Below are 22,404 nucleotides of genomic sequence, written 5' to 3' on the forward strand. Positions count from 1 at the left end.
CCCATGTATATTGCTGCCTTCTACATTCATAGCTAGAGTATCTCTCCTTTCGGTTTCTCTTTGTCCATCTGTCTTTTTCTGTCTTTGTCTGACTGTCTTTCACACCCACAAATATACAATGCAATCCTGGGGTTTGAGCTCTGGGCCTTATGCATGCTTGGCTTGGTCCTCTACCATATCTCCAGACCTACTTTTTGCTGGTTCTATTGAAGATAAGCCACCAGTGCACAGACTTCAGCACGTTTTAATCACAGGAATTGGTAAGGAGCAGCAGGTGGCTTACTGCCCCGTTTGAGAGACACTCAATTTGCTGAGGCTTTGCTTCGTTATCAGACAGACCACCACATCAATGAGCTAGGTAGGGCTAGAGGTGGGAGTGTGTACGCATCGTGTGTCTACATACACGATTCAATAACAGTACAGGCAGAGGGTCTAATTTTGTACCCTCCTATCTTTGATAAATAAGCTAAATTTTTACAATTTTTAATGATTAGATGACCTTTAATCAAACAGATCTGTCACTTTGAAGACAGAAAGTAGAATGGGCTTTTGGGTCATTGGTGATAGTGTTGTAAGCTGCAAGCCAGTCACAGTGGCAAGATGCAGGAGGCGGGGCTTGAGGGTCACAGGCTGCAGGAGGTCACAGGATACAGGAGGCGTGGCTTGAGGGTCAGAGGCTGCAGGAGGCGGGGCTTGAGGGTCCTGTTTGGCTGGTTCTCAGTTTATTCTCACTTGTGCTCTAGCTTTCAGCAGACTTAAGAGTTCATTGTAGAGCTCTTGAAGAGTGGGTTATTCTGGAGAGAAACCAAACATGGTGTGACAGTTCAGGGGCCTTCAGAGCTGACTGGAGCCATTGCTCCAGTGTGGCTGTCACTCTGAGGAAGGGGTTGGAGTGGGCTCTCCCCAGCGTTCAATCCTTTGTTACAAAGCTCACAGAGCTGTGTATGTGTGGAGAACTGGTTTTCATGGCCCCACGGTGGTGGCTTCCAGAGGACAAAGGCAGAAGGTCCTCCAGGCGGGAGCCCCAGTACCCCCACTTACGGTGTTCTGCTGGGATTCAAGCTTCTCTCATCTTGCAGAGGGTCAGAACCAACCAGATGACCACCAGGAGAAGGCTGGACGCCCACCACCTGCCTCCTCCAATGGTAGAGGCTCTGGAGGGCACGCACTCTAGAGAGGAAGCACATGGCTGGTGTCCATCTCAAATGTGGGGCCGTGGTTCCTGCATTGTGTCCCGCTCTACGGGGGCCAGACAGCAGCCTTGTCGTACAACCTGGAACCCTTGAAGTAGGTTCAGACCCCATGACTCCTCGTGACACTTGGCATGGCCCCTTGTCCACAGAGGAGAGAGGCCAGGCTGCAGACTGTGTGTTTACCCCATCCAGAGGTGGCACAAAGTCACGTCTATTGGGACTGCCTATAATTCCATGCCCAATACGCATGGTGTGAGCTGGGGGACCCCAGGTGCTGCCTGCTGTCCACTGCGGCGTCGGGTGGGGAGAGGAAAGGAGAGGGAATGCTAATAGGGCAGGACAGGTGTTCAGCTGCCCTCAGATGCTGCCATCCAGATGGTCTGGATGGCAAGCCTGCTGCTGCTGGGCTGGCCTGGCCCTGCACCATCTCCCACCTCTGCAGCCCCTTGCCTCCTGTGGCTAGAGTTCCTGTCACCATAGTCCACCTTCCATCCCATCCCCTGCCCAGCCTCACTTCAGCTGTCCCCCACCCCTGGCCTCACCCCGGTCGTCCTCCACGTAGACGTCATAGCTGTCCAACCCATCCCGCTGACGCAGGGTGTAGGAGATCCAGCAGTTGTGCGAGCCCTGCTCCTTGCACTGTTTGCCCTTCATGGGGCTGTCCCGCATCCGCACCTGCCCGCACGCAGCACTGCAGTTCTTCTTGTAGGCACCGGTGGCGAATTTCAGGCACTCAGCACAGTGGCTGCAGAGGACAGGGGTGCACAGGTGTGAGGGGCGCCCCGGACAGGGCGGTGTGTGGATGTGCAAGTGCGTGTGTGTGTCAGGCTGTGGTGTGCACACCAGGGTGTGGCCTGGGTGCTGTCAGGACCCAGAGTGAGTGGGGGCTCAGTGTGCTCTGGGGAGGGGACAGAGGTGCACAGGGGGTGGGGTGGTGTGGAGTGCAGGCTGGGGCCCTGGAATGAGGCAACAGGTGCTCAAAGGAAGTGGGAGGGCCAGGGCCTGCTCAACCCGCCTAGGAATACTGGGGGGGGGGGACTGGGCATCCAGAAGGGGCTGTAGCCAGGCTGGCCTGGGGGCCACTCATGGGTACTGACCGCAGCCAGGCTGGCCTGGGGGCCACTCATGGGTACTGACCGCAGCCAGGCTGGCCTGGGGAAACACTCACGGTACTGACTGCAGCCAGGTTGGCCTGGCGGGACACTCACAGGTACTGACCGCAGCCAGGCTGGCCTGGCAGACACTCATGGGTACTGGCCTGGGCAGGGCACACTCACAGGTACTGCCTGGGGGGGATACTCACAGGTACTGACCTGGGCAGGGCACACTCACAGGTACTGTCCTGGGGGGACACTCACAGGTACTGGCCGCAGCCAGGCTGGCCTGGGGGATACTCACAGGTACTGTCCTGGGCAGGGTACACTCACAGGTACTGGCCTGGGGGGACACTCACAGGTACTGACCACAGCCAGGCTGGCCTGGGGGACACTCACAGGTACTGGCTGCAGCCAGGCTGGCCTGGGGGCACACTCACAGGTACTGGCCTGGGCAGGGCACACTCACAGGTACTGGCCGCAGGGTGACGGGCAGCCTGGGCATTCCTCACACAAGGGTGGCTGGTAGCCATGGTCACACTGGCACGTGTTGCAGAGGCACCTGCCGCGGCCACTGCATTCCACCCGGCGTGCGTTCAAGCAGCCCTCGGTGGACTTGGAGCACTGGCAGGCGGAGCCCTCGAAGCCCTCCAGGCACTGGCACTGGCCACAGGCGCAGATGCCCCGCACTGGGAGACAGCAGACGTCCCGGGACTCAGCTCCCTGCCACGGGGGAAGCCACAGCTCCTCCCCAGAGACTGGCTCACCAGACACCCCCTCTTGAGGTGGTCTGAAGGTCCAGCCTCTGCCCGCCCCTCCTCTGCCCTCCCCTGTCCTCCACCCATCCCTCCTCCCCCCTCCTGCTCCTCCTCCCTCTGACTGCTCCTTCTCCACCATCCTTCCTCCCCCCTGCCCCCTGCCTACTCCTCCTCCACCCGTCCCTCCTGGGCTCCACATCACCTGCCTGGACAAAGGCCCCAGGCCCTGGGCAGGCCCCATGCCACAGGGCACCACAGCCCTCAGCCAGTGTGGCTCTCCATAGCACACTGGGCTCTCAGCACACCACTTGGTCTTCCAGCTGCAGAAACCTGCTAGCCAGGCCTGCTGAGAGGCCCAGGGAAACTTGCCACCATCTGTCCATACCCTCAGCCTGACACTGCACAGGACAAGAAGGCCTGGCCAGGACCCCGCCACTCACAGGGGCCGCCGCAGGCCTGGCCATGGTGGCGCTCACAGTTGACATTGTCACACTCGCAGTACCGCCCAAAGATCTCATTGTTAGGGTCATCGCTGGCGTGGCACACGCACTGCCCGCAGATGCAGTCCCCCAACCCCGAGCACACCATGGAGCTGTTGTCCTTCCGGCAGCTTCCTTCCAGCTCCAGGCTGCTCCGGCCCTGTGTCTGACACTCGCAGTGTTTCCCAATGTAGCCAGTATCACACCTGGGACGAGAGGGGTGGGGACCCTTCCAGTTCTCAGGGCTCCCCTGTGGTGGGGACACTCCCTGTCCTCAGGCCCTCCCCTGTGGCGGGGACACTCCCTGTCCTCAGAGCTCCCCCGTGGTGGGGACACTCCCTGTCCTCAGGCCCTCCCCTGTGGCGGGGACACTCCCTGTCCTCAGGCCCTCCCCTGTGGCGGGGACACTTCCTGCCCTCAGGGCTCCCCCGTGGAGGGGACACTTCCTGTCCTCAGGCCCTCCCCCGTGGTAGGGACACTTCCTGTCCTCAGGGCTCCCCGTGGCGGGGACACTTCCTGTGCTCAGGGCTCCCCCGTGGTGGGGACACTTCCTGTCCTCAGGGCTCCCCCGTGGCTGGGACACTTCCTGTCCTCAGGGCTCCCCGTGGCAGGGACACTTCCTGTCCTCAGGCCCTCCCCCGTGGTGGGGACACTTCCTGTGCTCAGGGCTCCCCCGTGGCGGGGACACTTCCTGTCCTCAGGGCTCCCCCATGGTGGGGACACTTCCTGTCCTCAGGCCTCTCCCGTGGAGGGGACACTTCCTGTCCTCAGGGCTCCCCCGTGGAGGGGACACTTCCTGTCCTCAGGGCTCCCCGTGGCGGGGACACTTCCTGTGCTCAGGGCTCCCCCGTGGAGGGGACACTTCCTGTCCTCAGGCCCTCCCCCGTGGTAGGGACACTTCCTGTCCTCAGGGCTCCCCGTGGCGGGGACACTTCCTGTGCTCAGGGCTCCCCCGTGGTGGGGACACTTCCTGTCCTCAGGGCTCCCCCGTGGCTGGGACACTTCCTGTCCTCAGGGCTCCCCGTGGCAGGGACACTTCCTGTCCTCAGGCCCTCCCCCGTGGTGGGGACACTTCCAGTCCTCAGGGCTCCCCGTGGCGGGGACACTTCCTGTGCTCAGGGCCCAACTACTGGTTCACACTGGGTGTGCTGTGAGCTCTGTGTCAGTTTCCTCAAGAACCAGGAAAGGATGTCCCAAGGGCATATGTGTGCCCGTCCTGGGACCCTGGCACCTTGGTGAAGCTGTGCAGACAGCCTGTACCAGGTGCCAGCACGTGTCCCCTCCCAGGGCCTCAGGTGGCGGGCAGGGCACTGAGGTGCCCTCTCTGCATAGCGCTAGGCTGGAAGGAGGAAGTGGCCCTGGCAGTTCAGTAGGACAGGGCAGCAGCCACGCCTGTGCAGGCAAGCTCAGAGAGGATGCTCCAGTGTCCTCCTCTGGGAGGAGGAAGCTCTGGGTCTCAGCCCCCCCGCTGCACACCTAGACTTGGAGGGGGGTTGACGGAGGCTCAGGGGCTGGGAGGAGAGCTCACCCCACCTCCTGCCCCACAGGCTCAGGACGCCTGCAGGGTGGTGGTGCCTGCAGAGCTATGTGTGGGGGGGTCTGCATGCGAGCGCTCCGGAGACCCCCGCCCGCCCTGCGGTGCCGCCGTGGGCGGTGGGGTCTGTGCCCGCCTCACCTGCAGACGCCGCACTCCAGGGAGCCCTTGCCCCCGCAGAGGCCTCGGTTCTGCCTCTGGTCCCGACATTGGCACTGGCACTGCGGGAGGACACGCACGGTCACCGTGTCCGTGAAGCCCAGGGCCCGGATGACAAAAGACTGCTGCTGGAGGCAGGCTGTGGCCGTGACCTTCACCTGGAAGGTGACCTGTGGGGGAGGGAAGGGCGCGGTGGGGATGGGGCCAGGCCTGGCTCTGCGCCCGTGCCTGCCCTCCGCAGGCTGTGTGGACGGACGTGCCGCTGCCCCGTGCCCTCTGAGGAGCCCCTGTGGGAGATCGCAGTGCTCTGTACACCCTGCAGCCACCCCAGCCAGCTGTCTCACGCTGCACACACTGGTCACTGCCGGGAGCCTGGCTGAGACCTTCTTCCTATTCCCATGTGAATCTCTGCTCCTCTCACTGACGAGGGGGACAGGCCTTCCAGAGGCTGGAAACCCTGGGCCCAGCTTACCGGGACATTGATCTGCACGCCGTCGCAGTCTCCTCTGGGCTGGCCTGTGTGGGACACTCCGTTACTGCAGAAGGAGTCGTAGGTGACCTTCAGGGTGTCGGGGAGGGAGCTGTGGTCCAGGAAGACTCGGGAGGACAGTTTCTGCAGGCAGAGTGGCCACGCTCAGGGTGAGAGGTCCCGAGAGCTCTCAGAGCACTGCTCGCTTCGGAGAGATTTCCCGAGCCGCCGGGGACCTGCTGGTGCCCGAGCCCTGAGGGGTGCCTGGCTCACTCCTGCAGGTACCTGCTTCCTGGGAGCAAGCAGCTCTGGGGGCAGCGGGATGGGCCTCGTGCCAGGGAGGGGGAGGAGGAGAAGGAGGAGGAGAAGGAGGAGGAGGACCGGAGTCCCTGCAGGGCTCGCACAGGACACCGTAGGAGGCTGGCTTGCAAGGGTGCCCACCCACAATGTCTTTGCGGTGATTCCAGGTTCTCCCCCACAGATGAAGCATCTGCCCTGCTTCCCGGGGCAACCAGCGGGCAGAGCCTGAGGGAGGAGTATCCGGGTAGGGGCTGGCTGGCACAGCCATGCCATCGATGAGAGGACACAGATGTGCTCTGTGTGACATGGCCACTAGGCTGAGGGGTTCCTGGGGGGCCCAACTAGACAGGGCTCCGCTCCCTCCGCTCCCTCCCGCTGCCCTGAGGAGCCACCCGGGCCACTCACATTGTAGGCGTTCTTGATGAGCTGCACCACATTGCTGGAGTCGTCCGACAGCTCCCCCACGGCCGACTTGGGAATGATCTCGGAGAGTCTCTGTGGAGCGAGAGGAGCAGCTGCAGTGCCTCTGACACGGGGCGTGCACGCTCACGTGTGGGCACACTGCAGAGCCCGGGGTCAGTGTCGGGCTGCAGAGGGCTCAACAGCCGGCTCTCAGGAAGGGGGCAGCCCTGGAACTCTTGGTGTGAGTCCACCCAGTGGTCACTACTGAGCTGGTGGTGTCCCTGAATTGTGTCACCAGGGGACAGTATTTCCACCACATTGGTATGGCAGGCAGAAATAAACCCAGGAACACAAATACCAGTAAACAATGGTAGAACCACACCAGGGGATGAGCCCACAGTGTTCTGTGGGGTGGAGTGCTCTGACTTTGCAGGACAGTCCCGTGTGCACTGGCCACACCCTGATTTCCATCTCTGGAGGTGGGCCAGCCGAGGACAGATAGGCCAGCCTCCACACCAGTGCTTGCCCAGCCCAGGGTCTTGTTTCACGGAAAGAGAGCAGCCATCTCCCCTTCCTGGGACCCATGAGTGATGGCTAGAACTCTTCTTGCCCAGTGCCTTCCTGTGACCGCCAGGTCTCTCCCTGGAGCTCATAGGGGCTTCACAGCCACAGGGCCAAACTCTCCCCCACCCCCACGCTGGGCTCAGAGGCCCTCTCTACCTGCCCTGGTGTGGGAGGCAGCCCTAGCTCAGGGAAGCTGGGCTCTTCGGTCTTGCCTGTAGAAGTTGCTCTACACAGCCCAGAAGCTGAGGGGTGAGTGGCACTTATGTGTATAAGATGTCCACGGGAAAGCACACTGCTCTGGAGGGGAGAGGTCGACCAAATTCACAGAGGGAGCAGTCAAATAGCCAGCCTCTGAGAAGAGCTCCAGAGACCACTTCCTTCTCCTTTCATCCCTGCTCCTCTACTTTGCAATTCCCAGAGTGCCCTGATTTTGTTTGTTTGTTGGGGGTTGATTTCAGGGCATTGCAGTTGCTAGGCAGGTGCTTTACTATTTGAGCCATATTTCCAACTCTTTTTGCTTTAAAGTTTGTTTGTTTGTTCCAAATAGAAACTTGCTTTTATGCCCTGCCCAGCCAGGACTGTGGTCACAGGCAAATGCTGTGCAGTCTTGAGTTTTGTCATCTTGCGGCTGAACTCCCTGCAGTGCTCCGGATCCTACCACTTACCTCATAGCTTTTCACTGCCTGCGTGGTCACCATAAAGATGGTTTGGAGATTGGTCTCTGCCAGTTTGTTTGCCAGTTGGTACACGGATGGGTAGTCCTGGAGAGAGGAGACACCTGTCAGATGGTGTCTGAAGCTGGGGACAAGTATTCCTGGTGGATGCTGACTTTAGGGCAGAGGGTCACATGGTCATAACATGTCCTTCTTTTCCTGACCAGGTTGAGACCTCTGGATTCTGTCTACCAGCACCCCCATAGGTCCCTCTCCTTCTTGATTCTACGCCCCCCCCCCATCCCTGAGGCCCCTCTCCTGTCTGAGCAGGGCAGGGAGAGGCAAAGGGAGGGGAAGAGAGAAGGGCGAGGAGAGAAGGGAAGAGGAAGGCAGAAGAGAGATGTAGGGAGATGGTGGGAGGGAAGGAAAGAGAGAGCAGAGAAGAGGAGGAAAAAGAATGCTGGAGAGGGGAGCAAGGGGAGGGGAAGCCATGTGTGTGCTGAAGGGGCATGACCTCTAGGAGAGACGCAGGGGTAGGAGGGATGAGAGCTGGACCCCATGAGTCTCCTCTGTGGAGGTGAGGTAGCCCAGCTGTCCCCTGAGGCAGAGGGTGGCAGTTTCTGCCCTCGGTTTTACTCTGCAGGGCAAAGGTGTAGCCCCACCACCTGTCTGGGCACAGTGAACTAGAAGAGCATGTCTGCTCGGCCTGTTTGTAGCTAGGTTTAACCCTCCACTACTCTCTCCTGGCCCGAGGCTGGTTCCTACTGGCCTGGCCTGCCACTCAGGGCTTCCAGAAATTTCCTCATGAATTCACACCTTAGGTTGGAAGGAGGCAGCGGAGCTCTGACTCAGTGGGCCCTGGGTGTAGGGAAGCCTCGTCTCTTCCCACCCCACCCCTGGCAAACAGGCAGGGCTGTGCATGGCCTGGGTCCCTCGTGCCTCCTCCTCTGGGGGTCGCCGGGGCAGGTGTGGTGCTCACGTATTTGTGGCCGCTCTTGAACATGTCATTCTCCAGGTGGCAGCGGCCATCACTGGGGGTCAGGGTGGCACCCGGCTTCTCATTGCTGACCGTGTGCAGGCTGTGGTCAGTAGCAAATACCAGTATTCGAGTGACATTACGCCAGCCGATTTCCTCCTGAGATGGAGATGCCCAACGAGAGGGGGCGGTGTTACATGCCTCAGTTTCCCTTCTGGGCCTCCCCAAAGATTTGTCAGATAGTCTGTTGGGCTGGTACTGTCCTCTCTTTATGAATTTCCATAAGGAGAGCCCTTCACAGCCCAGAGCCAGCAAAAGCAGGCCACAGCAACCCATGGTGGGTGGCAGTATGGGGACAGCAGGACAGCGACTCACTGGGCAAGCGGCCACTTGCATCAGGGCATCCAGCCCGCTTTCTGCGGTGTCCAGCTTTCCCGACATCAACGGCTTCCTAACCTCCACCAGAAACTGGTTGGTGTTGTCGGTCAGCTTCAGCGCATGCCGGAAGGTCTTGTTCACAATGTACCCGAATCCTAGGGGACACATTTAAGTCTGGGGAGGCCAGGGTGGCAGGCTGGGCCTCGGGGAGCTGAGCCTGGGGCACGAGGGCAGCCTCAGTTTCCCTATCTTGCAGCACCTCAATGAGGGAGAAAGTGAGATGGAGGAAACCTGCCCAAGCATGTGTGTTGTATGGCACTTTGTATGTACACAGGAATGTGTACAGTTGTGGATGTGGATGAGCGCATGAGTGGGCATGTGTATGTGTGTTTCTGCACATAGGTGAGTGCATTCAAGTAGGGACACACAGGGTCTACACATCACCAGGTGTGTGTGTGTGTGTGTGTGTGTGTGTGTGTGTGTGTGTGTGTGTGTGTGTATGTGCGCGCGCGTGCATGTGTATGTCTTTAAAACATAAGCAAAGACAGCTTGGGAACTAGTGACTCAGGCCTTTAATCCTAGCTATTCAAGAGGCTGAGATCTGAGGGTCACGGTTCAAAGTCCTCCCATGCAGGAAACTACTTTTCTTAAGACTCGTATCTCCAGAACATGTGAAGTGAAGCCCTGGATCAAAGTGGTAGAGCACTGGCCTTGAGCAAAAAAGCTCAGGGATAGTGCCCAGACCCCTGAGTTCAAGCCCCAAGACTGACAACAAACAAATAAACAAAATAATAAACAGAAAAAAACACAGATAAATAAGAGAAGCAAGAAGAGGATGAGGAAGAAGCAGTGGGAGACTGGACACTGCCTGCAAATCTTGGGGACCAGCAAGCAGACATGATGGTTGGTAGAGATGCGGGTCTGTCTGTACCCATGCCCATGGGAAGAGCCACCCCTCCCAGTACTCTGCCTGCCTTGGTGCATGGCAACAGAGGCCCTTGGGATGGGCAGGGGTGGGGCCTTACCGATGCGGGCAGACCTGGTGATTGCATTGAGGACCTTGAGCAGATTGAAGCCCACCATGTGGATGTTGGGGGGGTTGCTGTGCCTGGGGTCAGGAAGGGCCAGCAGTAAGTACAGGTCGACAGGGTCGTCCCGAGTCCTCTGGAAGACCACATTGAACATCGCTGCCTGACCTGTTGGTGGGGACAGAGGACAGTGAGTGGCAAGGTTGGGCCCCTGGGCCATCGTGGGGCTGCTTGTACTGAGGTATGCATGGATGGCCTATCCAGTGGTCTCCAATTCACTTCTGCCTTTGCAACAGACTGGCAGAGGCTGCGGGTCAGACATGGGGTGAACCTGACTGCAGACACAAGATACAACATTGTCGAGCACAGCTGAGGAGGGGGGTCTGCGTCCACTGGTATGCCGGACCTCTGCATCGGGGTCTTAGCATGGGGGGGCTTTGGGAGGATACTGGGTCACCCATGATGCCTGGTGGGAAGTTCAAGCTTTTATTTATTTATTTAGCCAGTCCTGGGCCTTGAACTCAGGGCCTGACCACTGTCCTTGGGCTTTCTCAAGGCTAATGCTCTACCACTTAAGCCACAGCCCCACTTCCAGTTTTTTTTTCCTATGTGTGTGGTACCGAGGAATTGAACCTGGGTCTTTGAGCATGTAGGCAAACACTCAACCACCAGGCCAAACCCCCCTCCTTAGTTCAAGCTTTATTGCTGAGGTTCCCTTCCCCATCCCACTGTCTAGCTTGGACACAGAGACAGTCTTGTCTGAGCAGCCCTCAGCCACACAGGGTGCCTGGCTCACCCCAGGCAAAGCCAAGACTACCTGGCCTCAGGTGAAGGGTCACTTGCTGAGGGGACAGCCGTTTGAGGCTCTTCTGTGGGTCTTCCTGGAGCTCAGCGAAGCTCTGGGGGTCCAGGATGTCATCAGGGTCACAGCCCTTCCTCTGCAGCTGTGCTCGGGTGTCACAGCGCATGGAGTCCAGCTCCCCTGGACCTGTGAAGTTCTGGGGGAGTGCACTGGGGCTCAGGAGAAGGCTGCAGGGCCCAGCTGGGCCCCCCTCCTTGGTGGTCACACTTGTGGGCAGGACAGTGGCCAGAGAATACCCCAGCCTTCCAGACAGCTTCCCCAGGTAAGAACAGAGTCAGACCACAGGCCCTTCTCCTACCCACAGCTACCGTGCCTGGCAGCAGGAAGGACTCGGGGACCACTGTCTCTAGGCCAAGGGCGGAGCCACAGCGGCAACCCGGCAATCCTAATAATGTCTACTGATCAAGACCTATGCATCCATATGGGATGGTGGGGGGCGGAAAGGGGGAGAAGCTTCTCTTCTGAGCGGCTTATGCTTCTGGACCTGAAGCTGTCTTAGGGACAACCTGTGATTGTCTGTCTGTCTCTGTCTCTCTTGGACAGCCTGGTGGCCTCTGGGCTGCTCCTGCCCTCTTGAGAAAATGGCGTTAGTGTCCCTCTCATGTCACTGGCCTCCTTCTCATGCCACTGGCATCCCTCTCATGTCCTTGGTGTCCCTGTCATATAGCTGATGTCCCTCTCATGTCGCTGGCCTCCTTCTCATGCCAATGGCATCCCTCTCATGTCCTTGGTGTCCCTGTCATATAGCTGATGTCTCTCTTATGTCACTGACATCCTTCTTATGTCACTGGCATCCTTCTCATCTCACTGGCATCTCTCTCGTGTCTCTGGCGTCACAGGCAGGGAAGCCAGCCAGCTGGTGGGGACATGGAGATCTAGTGCAGAGTTGCTCAGCCTTGAGGAACTGAAGGGACTACTGGCGTCTTACCAGCATCTGGCACCAGGCACAGCCAGGCCCCTTCTGGATGCAGTCCCTGCAGGTGCTGAAATTGTGCTCGATGCATTTCTGGGACAGGACTGGAAGACAGGCAGGGTGAGTGAGCCCTCAGCTCCCACCCTTGGCTGCCCTGTAGGGTGAGTGGAGGAGAGTGAAGGGGGTCTGGTGGCCTTGGGGCAGCACTCATGGGGTAACAGAGGAGACTCCTGGAGGAAGTCAGAACCCCCTCCTCTTCAGGGTGGGAGACTGAGGTCATGTCTGAGGCTGGCCTCTCTCAGGATGCAGGGCCTTGGGTCCAGGGGGGACAGAAGGCAGCCCTCTTATCTGTGGAGAGCTCTGTGAACTCACCAGAACTGAGGGGAAGCAGCCCCACTAGGGCAAGCAGAAGGAGGCAGGGGCGCAGCATGTCCCAGGAGGAGGGGCTCCCAGGAGGCAGGGGTGCAGAGACTCTGGGTGACCCCTTGGAGATGCTTCAGTTGGCCTAGAGATGCACAGCTGGAGATCCTGTCCCCGTGGCTGCGGAATGTAAGAACCGGGTACAGCAAGGCCCCAGACTCAGAGGAGGGAGGCCCCCAGAGTGTGGCTGTGCACCTGTCCAGGTACAGCAGACAGGACACACTACAAGGGCACGCACACACATCATATCCATACACACATACATACATACTGCACACATACACATATATGCCATCTACTCACCCTGTACATACACAACTTATACACCATGCACAGTATATTCCCCACGGCATACGCAGTACACATTGCCTACAAACTACACAGGAAGCATACACCACATATACTGCATATTCATACATCCAGCATGCACAAACACAGCACACAGCGTACATACATACTTGGCCTAGGGCAGGGCTAAGACCTTTGCAAAGTTAAGTCCTCAAAGTTAAGTTGCAAAGTAGCTGGGGCTGGAGAAGACTGCAGTGACCAGGGCTCCCAGCAGGCAGCTGGTCCTGAATAAGAAGGACTCAGGTCTTGAACCCCTGCTGGAGAGGGGCTGTGTGGAGAGTCTGTCCAGGAGCTGTGCAGATTAGTTGTCTGTTTTTCTAGGCCCACTTCCAGCTTGTCCTTAAAAGCCTGGGTATGGCAGGGCGGTGCGGGAGTCACTCACACCCTTTGTGCTGCTGGGGAGTAGAGCAGCAGAGTGGTCCAGGCTGGGTCTGAGTGATAGCCTGCCGGCAGCTTTCTTCTCCCTGTGTCTGTGGACAGGACTTCTACCTATACTCCCAAAGTACTGGTGACAACCATCAGGCAAATCTGAACTTCCCATGAGGAAACAGGCTCTGGGTAGCATTGAAAAGGCCCTAGGTGCCTACATAAGCCTGTGCATTTCCACCGCCCAGAGAGACAATCACAAACCTAGGTCACAGAAAGACAGATCTACCAAACAGCAAGACAGATCTACAGCAAGACAGAGCTACATGGTTACACAGGACCTGGACCACAGGAAGTCCGGTGTGTGTGTGGGAGTGCCTTCTCTCCCCATCTAGGTTACACCCTGCTTGCTTAAGCATTGTGACTGCCACCAAAATTAGCTGGGCCCCAGGGAGACCCAGGGTAAGGAGCTGTGGGAGTTTGGGTTCCTGCACTAATGCTTCAAGTGCAAAACCCCAAACAGAGGCTCTTTGTGAGAAGCGACAGACCCCGCCGACCTCCTAGAACTCTGCATCACGAGCAGCTTCCTGTGGGAAGCACTGGGGCATCCAGCATACCCTCAGGAATGAATTTTAAGGGTCACCCATCCACTGTCCTGGCACCTGGTGATAACACCAGCAACACTATGAGACAAGGTTGGTGATAGACGAAAAATGGCATGGAGGCGTTAAGAAAGCATAAATGGTCCGGTGAGCACCGGAAAAGAAGAAATCAGGAGGAAAGGACAAGTTAAGCAAGACAACAGAGCGAGGTAAGTGGTTGGTGTTAGGACAACCTGTGGTATGGGTCAACCTTCCCGCTGTGAGAAAATGATTTGCAGCTACAAAACCCAGGCTCTGTGGGTCCTGCAGAAAGCTGCCTGGGTGTCTGGCCTGGTCCAGGGAGAGAACAAAGCCCTGTCCTGTGCTGCCACACAAGGGGGCCTCATGGGGGAGCTTGTAAAGCCACGTAGGGGCACCCTGGGAAGAGGATGGCGATACGAGGAAGTGAAGGCTGCCCTCTAAGTCTTGTCTCGGGAGAAAATAACAGACATCTGCAATGAACACAAAATAGGCCTCAAGCTTTCAGAAGTCAAGGCCTCCTGTCGAGACGTGGTCATTCTCCTGTGTCCATTTAGGAAAGAATCGGAGAGTAGCTGGACTCTGGGTAACTGCTCCGTTCACAGAGCTCCCAACAGACCCAGGGAACTCAAGGGATTATTAGGAATAAAGGAGCAGGGACAACCCAGGAAAACTCAACCTATATATTCTTCAAACCCACAGCACTACTAGTTAAATGTGCGTGTGCGTGCATGCGGGCACATGTGCTGGTCATGGGGCTTGAACTCAAGACCTAGGTGCTGTCCAGGAGCTTTTTTTTTTGCTTAGGAGATGACAACTTGAGCCACAGCTCCACTTCCAGCCTTTTCGTGGTTAATTAGATCTAGAGTCTCATGGCCTTGCCTGCCCGAACTGCTTTGAACCAGACCCTCAGATCTCAGCCTCTTGAGTAGCTAGGGTGACAGCTACGAGTGCCGAACCTGCCAAGTAAAATTTTCCATTAATTTGTTGTTGATGGAGTCCAACTGTGTGAGGATTGAAATCATGATTTTTTTTAATGCAGGGAATAGAATGAGACCCTTCCACATTAGTTAGCAAGTTGGAAACACTGCAGTAAGTACCTCTCAAGTTAAAGTGGAAGTCACACTACTTTTATGGAGATTTCGGGAGTCAGCCTGTCCACCAACTTGCACCATGTGAAACCTTCTGCATTCTGCTGTAGACCTGTGGCTCAGATTCTCTCTGCTCGTGTGGTGGGCATGAAAGAAAGCTAATGAATGTGCTCCCCCTTTGTTTTGGAAAATAAAACAGTAAAAGGAGCAGAAGGATATGCACTTCAGAGCAAGGAAACCTATGTGTCAGCACAAGGGCAAAAGCATCATAGACTAAAAAAGACAAAATTTGTGCCTAGCAGATTGCGTAGGGGAAATCAAGTCCTTGCGAAAGGTGAAAGGTCATCTTCATCACCAGAGCGATCTTAGAAATTAAGGGGTTTCCAGAATCCTCTGGGGAGCGGGAAGCTTGACCTCAACTTTTCCTTGTTCACCAGAGCCCTTGGGGGCAGCTCTAAGAACCCCACCACAGTGGCCAGAACCACATGCCAATGCCCGTCCCCTGAACACAGAGTTCACCGAGCACTGCCGCTGTGACATCCAAGGAATGATGGCATCACCTGGAAAGACCTGGATGTGGGTGGGTGCACACATGTCACACATTCATATCATGTAGACACAGTACATACAGAGCCATGCGCGCGCGCACACGCACGCACACACGCACACACACACACACACACACACACACACACACACACACACACACACGTCTACACAGGTCTGGAAAGATCATTTCCAGGACTAAGAGCGGAGGTGTGCAGAGAGGAGGCAGTGGCCGGGGCGGGAGGAGACAGGCATCGTTGGCACGGGGGTGGTAGGAGCCCATTGCTCTCACAATGCCCAGGGAGTTCTCCCACACAGCCCCTCCCACACCCGGTACCCACAGCCTCGGGGAGCTTGCAGACTCTGCCTCAAGACGCCTCCTGGCTCTGCTCCCCACATTCTTGGTGGCTTCGGCTAGGGTCTCTGTGTTGCCCGTAGACCCTGGGGCTGGAGCTGGCAGCCTGGGCACGCGTGGCTGCTCTGCCTGCCTGACCCCACCCATGGCCGCAGGAGTCCCGGGGAACTACCAGGGAGTAGGAGGGAGGACATCAGACATGGAGACAAGGGACAGGGAGAGGCCACCAAGCCACTCCAGGCCTAGGTCGTGTGCAGCGGCTTCCTAAGGACAGCTGTTGTCTGGGAAGAGTCCTGTACCAGTGTGTCCGCCTGTGAGAGCCACGCAGACGTAAGGAACCTGTACTCACCCCGCCTGGTCCCTGGAGCCTGCAGCTCCGTGTCAGCCGGGCTGAGGGCCTTTGCCTGCTGGTCACCTCGGGAGGACAGGGCCATGCCCAATGCTTCTCCTTTTAAGTCTGCCCCTGAGAGGAAGTAGAGGGACACAGGGCCCCACAGGTGGGCCCTGCCACAGCCTGTCTCCTCTGCTTCCCGGGTGGCCACCAAAATGGGCTGGGGCCTGCTTGGGACCAGTGTGCAATGAGAAGCAGCTGTTGGGGACAGCAGTCTAGTGGCACGGAAGGACTACACGATGTGTTGAGGATGGGGCCCCGGGGGCGTCAGTGGGCAGGGCCTGGAGCGGGGCTCAGCCTGTGGGTTAGCCCTGACTGTGCAGAGGATAACAACTCATTCCTGAAGAAGACCACTCTGCGGGCGAGCATGCTGACAGTGAGAGAGGACAGCCAGACCTGCTGCTGGGGTGAAGGACAGCCAGACCTGCTGCTGGGGTGAAGGACAGCCAGACCTGCTGCTGGGGTGAAGGACAGCCAGACCTGCTGCTGGGGTGAAGGACAGCCCAGCCGAGGGCAGATTCCAGGGCAGAGCAGAGGCAGTGGCTGAGGAGAAGGGATGAGGAAGTAAAGCTAGGGCATGCACGTGACAGTGCCACCAGCACAGGAGTTCCAGGGAGGGGACATGGTAGACAGAGAGGAGGAAGTGACAAGTGAGATCTGAGATGGGACTTGGAAGCCACTGTGTCTGTGGACGGGCAGATAAGATCCTGTGACCAGGCAAAAAGGAGGAGGGGGATAGGGAGGAGGGGAAGGGAAAGGAGGAGGAGTAAGAAGGGGAAGAAAAGAAGAGGAGAAAGAGGAGGAGAAGCAAAGAGGAGGAGGAACAGGAGGAGGAGAAGGAGAAAGAGGAAGAAGGGGAGGAAAAGGAGGAAGAGGAGAAAGACATACCCAAGGACAGTTGGGTAAGCTGTAAAGAATGGAGGCTCACCTACAACCGACTTGGGAGGCAGTTTATTCACTCCTTCCCGCGTTCATGCGTGCATTCCACGTTTAGGTGCAGGTGTGTGTGTGTGTGGGGGGAAGGGCCCCTAAGGGGAGATTCAGAACGTGGTCCCTTTCTGCATGGATTCCCTCTCGGTGCAGACACATTCTGGTCACCGGCCCGCGTTTGTTGTAAGCGGTCGCAGGTATTAGGAAGGGAAGTGTGGAAAGCTCATAGCTGAGACGTGGCCCAAGGGTTTGTGGGTAAACATCTGGGGCTGAGCTTTGCCGCACATGGGGGCTGCTGACCCTGGAGCCTGATGGGCACTGCCCAGGCCGCTCAGGGGGAGCCTGCTGCTGCTTAGCTAGCCCTCTACGCCCTCAGGCCTGCCCGCCTCCTGTGGGCCCCTTCTGATAGCCTTACATTTTAGCTATTCAGACTTTGGTCCCAAAGAGGCAATACACTCAATATTTAAAGACCCTAGAATAAAATCGATGATTGGAGTCAAAGAAGTCTTTTTTTTCTTCATAGTTATAGAAATTAGCATAGTTTTCACTTCATAAAACTGCATATTTATAGGGTTTATTAGTTTCCATTTTATCCTGGCCAGTTTCACAAATGGCTTAACTCAATCCAAGCCCTCAGAGCGTTTTTATAAATCCCAAAGAAATAGTGACTTTATTTCATTCTTTTGAAGGCTTTAATTTCTCTCCTCCATTTAATGAAAGGAGAGGACAGATTCTAAATCCAGATTAAATCCAGATAATGCCCCGGGATTCTTATTCTATTGGAGGGGATTTCTTCTGTTGGGTGCACTTACTTTTAATCTTTCTCTCCCTCTCCCCCCCTCTCTGTCTCTCTTGCCTTGCTTCTCTCCAATTGAATGTAATGTAGAGACCTGAAACTTATTTCCTTTAAAGAAAAGCCTTATAACACCCGCGTAGTCTAATGTCTTTAGGACACAGCAAACAAGGCTATTCTTCTTTACCAAAAAGCCTAATACAAGAAGCAAAAAGCTTCACAGTATGTGAGTGTGTCTTCACAGTGTGTGTGTGTCTCCCTTCACAGGTATATGATGCTAACTGGTGTCATGTCCCATTTTATTTATGTGACTGGGGTTTACTAGGGCTGCAGCTTCAGCCTTTTTCTGTGTGGTTGTTGTTGCTACTGTTTGATACAGGGTCTTACTTCCTGTTCCACGCTCCTGGCCAGCCTTCTCCTGGTTTTCACTTCCCACTATACCTGGATGACAGGTGCATGCCACCATGTCCAGCTTCTTCCACAGAAACGAAGTCTCCTGGACTTGTCTTTCTGCTCAGGCCTAGAACTGTGATCCTCTCAACCTCAGCCTTTTACACAGCTATGATTTACAGGAGAGAGCACAGCGCCCAGTTGTTCATTGAGGATTGTCATGAAGTTTTCTGCCCTGGTTGGCCTCAAATGGAAATCCTTACATATATAGGTCTGAGTCAGCGATGTCCAGTTATACTAGTCAGTTTTCTAGCACTGTAACAAAATACCTGAGGAAAATAACTTAAACGAAGACAGTTTTCTTTATGGCTGTCCTGGAGTTTCCGGTTCATTGTGGCACAGTGTGGTTGCTTTTAAGACCTTTAGTAAGGCAGAGTATTGGGGAAAAGAGGGTGGTGAGGAAAGCAGAGAGGGAAGGGAGGGGAGAGGGAGAGGGGGAAGGACAACACATAGCCCTCAGAGATACCTTCAAGAACTGGCTTCTTCTTTGAATTGTCAGTTGTGAGGCTTGAGCTCTGGGCCAGGACACGGTCCTTAAGCTTGTTAGCTCAAGGCTAGTGCTCTACCACTTTGAGCCAAAGCCCCACTTCTGGCTTTCTGGTGGTTAATTGGAGATAAGAAGCTCAGAGACTTTTGTGTTCGGGCAGGCCTTGAGCCACGATCCTCAGATCTCAGCCTCTGGAGTAGTTAGGATCACAGGTGTGAGCCACTGGGCCCTGGCAAGAACTAGGTTTTCTCAACTGTGTTTCACTGCCTGGGTTTCCATCATCTTCTATAGCCCATTAACTTAATAGTCCATCAGTGTGCTTTTGCTTTGGGAAATGTCCCCTCTGCCCTCTGACCTGTGAACTTTGCACCTGGGTGAATCCTGGGCCCAGTGACCTCAGCAGGTGCTAGTGTCCAGGGAGTTTTCCAGACGCAAAGCCAGAAGGTTTTCTGGGCCAGCTAGCCCAGGTTTCAATGCCCTGTGCCTCCTCTGCAGCTGTCCATCTGCCTTGGCCGGCCGTCTCTGAGCAAGTATTTAATTCCCAGAGTTAAAGCCTTTGATCTGTCCCACTTTCCACTTGTGGTGACTGAATAATTCAAGCAGGCGTCATCACCTCAATTTTCCTTCTGAGGAAAGCAAGAAAGGAAAGAAAATGACTGCTCCGGAAACAAGTGGAGGAATATTTCAGAAAGAGTTTGAGTGGCAAAGCACCCGAAGCTATAAATAAACCATCCAGAACAGGGGAAAACCAAGATGTGACAGTTGCAAAGCCATGGGGGGCGGGGACGTAGCCCCTGATGTCTTCTGCTCTGAGCTCTAGTGACTTTGTAGTTTCCATTAACTGACACATAATATCTGTCCATATATACTATATGCAATGGTATGTTTAAATTAATGCATGGATCGGGTGGGGATAAACTCAGAGTGATAAGAATATATATCACCTTAAAGCTTTTTTTTTTTTTTTTTTTTTTTTTGCCAGTCCTGGGCTTGAGCTCAGGGCCTGAGCTCTGGACTTTCTCAAGGCTAGAGCTCTACCACTTGAGCCTCAGCACCACTTCCGGCTTTTTCTATATATGTGGTACCAAGGAATCGAACCCGGGTCTTCGTGCATGCTAGGCAAACACTTTAACCACTAGGCCAAACTCCCAGCCCACCTTAAAGCTTTTTTTAAAAAAAGTATTACTTTGTCCCAAGTATATTAAAATCTTGTTTGCTCTTTTGAGAGTGTATAATTCTTTACTGTTATTAATTTTCCCTTCCCTTCCCTCCCTGCCCTCCCCTCTCCACCCCTCCTTTCCTCTTTCTCTCCCCTCCTCTGTCTATCCCCCCCCATCCGGCCTCTTTACCATCCTCTTTCTCCTTCCCCTCCCTGTTCTTCGAAGCCTGGGATGGAATCCCAGGCCTTGTGCATTCTAGGCAAGTTCCCTGTCATGGAACTCAAACCCCTGGCCTCTGCATTACCATCGTTTCTATTTTGAGAGAGGAGAAAATGCACCTTGCACTGGAGCTGCGCACCACATCCCACTGCTCCCTGAGTATGCGCAGTCCAGCAGCAGGGGTTAACTCAGGACCTCTCAGAGGTGGCTGCCTTGTACCCCCTCCCCTCTGGGCCCAATTCAGATCTGACATTAACGACAGGGTCTTCAGCTCCAGAGTCCGGGCTCACAGGTGCCAGGTGTGCTTGTCCTGTGGCCAAATTTCTCCAAACCAGAAAAGAGCAGAGGGAAGAGGTATGCTTTTATCTCCATCATTTTGCTCTTACCTTTAAAAAACAATTATCCAGGCCTCCTTAAAACCCATTAATTCCCCTGTCTGCACCGAGATTGAAATTTGTTAACTGATCATTAATGTCTTTTTTTCCCTTTTAATTAAAAGTTCCCTGCCAGAGGAGAGTGTGAAGAAGGTTCTTGGTTTGGCTGCCTGCCTCACTGGCCAGGAGGGGGGCTGGTGGGGGCTCCTAATCCCAGCCAGCTGTGGGGAGGACAATCAGGCCCTGAGGCTCCATGGAATGAGTTCTCTCAGGCAAAGCTCAAGATAAGGTGAAACAAAAGGTGCCACTGGTGAGCTTCCGTCCTGCTCCCAGCCTCCCTGCAGAACAACCAAGCTGCACACGTCTTCCTGGGGACAGCCGGAAGTCATGGCCTCAGACAGCTTCTCCAGCAGGGCCTCCAGAAAAGGCCGAGTGGTCACCAGGCCAGGGTGGGGGGGCAGGGAGGACAGGGAAGCCCCCCCCACCCCGTGCCTCCCTTTTGACCTTCCCCTTGTCGTTCACTGGCCTTCCTTTTAGCTGCCACAGATGGCATGCAATTAAAATCTCCCTAAAGGGTACTTTCTTCTTCCCATTGCTTATATTGCAGTTAATGAGTTAATGGGGTGTGTGTGTGTGTGTGTGTGTGTGTGTGTGTGTGTGTGTGTAATTCTGTCCAAGGTTGGGGGTGGTTGTGGGGTACAACATTCTTTTGTAGAAATTATTATTAATTTTTACTTAGTTTTAAAAATAGTTCTTATAAAGATGTTGTATAGAGGGGGTTCAGTTATGTAAGTCAGGCAAACAGAACTTTGTTTTTGGACAATATTGTTTTGGACAATATCACATCTGCCCTCGCTCTCTTCCAGTTTCTCCCTCCTGTCCCCTGTCACCAGTTGTACAGTTCATTTTCAAAATAGTGCTACTGAGTGCCACTGCCACATTTGTTTACGCTCTATCCCTCCATTTCTGTGCCTTTCCTTATCCTCCCAAAGACAGATACATGAACACACAAGACAGCCAGAAAAGAAAATAGAAACATCAAAGGGGAAAAAATCCTGTTTCTATTTCCTGGAGTACATTTTGATAATCACTTGATATGCTTAGATGCGCATAGGCCGTGAGCCTTTGTGTTTCTCTCCTAGGAGCGTAGGAATGATTTTAAAATCACATTTGTGCAGTTTAAGTTCGAGTTGCGTCGTTGTGGGATTCATCGTCATGATTCAGTGTCAGCCTGAAACCTGTGAGCGGGAAGACGAGCCATTGAGATGCGGTGAAGGCAGTTTTAGGCCAGAAAGGAGAGATAAACCCAGGAGGCCTTGTTTACTCATGAACACAGACATGTTGTGGGGTTCGCTCAAATGCTGGGGCCCCCTTGTTTTCAGGAAAGCACTGTGTGGTCCATATTCGGGGTGTTGCAGAGCAGGGCTCTGAGATGTGAGGGTGTTTGCAAGGTCAGGAATCCTCAGGCCAGCAAAAGCCAATGTCCCTGTGCTTGACTGCCCCAGCTCTGGTCTGAGGCCTTTGCTGTGTATTTCAGGGCCTGCATGGTAACTGGCTGCATGTCATCGGGGCAGCCCTGAGCTGGGGCAGGGGCAATGAGTGTGGCTGGGTTCATGCTCCTCTTTTGGGTATGGACCTAGTAGCATCTGGTGGATGGACCAGAGGTGCCAGGTGCCCCACTGAGGAACAAGCACCCATTCCAAGGGCCCGGTGCTTCAGGCAGTGGAGATCCACCCTGCAGAGTTTCCACCATGTGCTTCCGGGGTGCTTTGTCTTCTCTGGGCCCAGGACTGGCTCTGCCGTGAGCCCGTACCCACCCAAGGTAGTTCATCTGGGCAAGGATCCACAGCATGGTCTCACCAAACTAATCTCCAGGAAAGCTGGTCACAGGTTCACCCAGAAATCCTTGCCCATCGACTTGGAGCCAGGGTGTTGAGGGCAGTCATCTTTCACTTACCCTGTGGACTACATGTCTGGGAAGCTGGTTCACAAAGACAATCCTCATTGCTTCCTGGTTGCCCAGTGCCTGCATGCCCCAGGCCCCGCAGTCACCTGTCATCCTGCACTCCAGTCCCTGGAGGCAGACCTGTCG

At 55.5% G+C, this 22,404-nt stretch overlaps 1 protein-coding gene across 1 annotated transcript; it reads right to left on the reverse strand.

Annotated features, from left to right (window-relative positions):
- Window positions 1-548: 548 nt before the first annotated feature.
- Window positions 549-12,192, reverse strand: LOC150069717 (integrin beta-2-like). The gene is made up of 17 exons (XM_090331420.1): window positions 12,135-12,192; window positions 11,778-11,866; window positions 10,805-10,985; window positions 9,985-10,155; window positions 8,957-9,114; window positions 8,585-8,740; window positions 7,618-7,713; window positions 6,392-6,481; window positions 5,690-5,830; window positions 5,200-5,387; window positions 3,486-3,730; window positions 2,757-2,976; window positions 2,291-2,345; window positions 2,037-2,149; window positions 1,736-1,938; window positions 1,042-1,170; window positions 549-794 (listed from the first exon to the last, which is right to left on the reverse strand). The coding sequence occupies exons 1-16, from the start codon at window positions 12,190-12,192 to the stop codon at window positions 1,058-1,060; spliced, it is 2,277 nt and encodes a 758-aa protein (XP_090187546.1). The 3' UTR covers window positions 549-794; window positions 1,042-1,057.
- Between the last annotated feature and the right edge of the window lie 10,212 nt (window positions 12,193-22,404).

This window comes from Megascapheus bottae, chromosome 1 (genome assembly GCF_031878675.1).
Source record: "Megascapheus bottae isolate mThoBot1 chromosome 1, mThoBot2.hap1, whole genome shotgun sequence".
Lineage (NCBI taxonomy): Eukaryota > Metazoa > Chordata > Mammalia > Rodentia > Geomyidae > Megascapheus > Megascapheus bottae.

What these genes read in the sequence shown, in the direction of transcription:
- LOC150069717 (XM_090331420.1), bottom strand. Translation starts at nt 12,192, where the DNA reads ATGCTGCGCCCCTGCCTCCTTCTGCTTGCCCTAGTGGGGCTGCTTCCC. An exon ending in GACCCTTCACCTGAGGCCAG is followed by an intron (nt 10,156 to 10,804) that starts GTAGTCTTGGCT and finishes CCCCACCAACAG; the next exon opens with GTCAGGCAGCGATGTTCAAT. An exon ending in CTGGAGTGCGGCGTCTGCAG is followed by an intron (nt 3,731 to 5,199) that starts GTGAGGCGGGCA and finishes CTCTCGTCCCAG; the next exon opens with GTGTGATACTGGCTACATTG.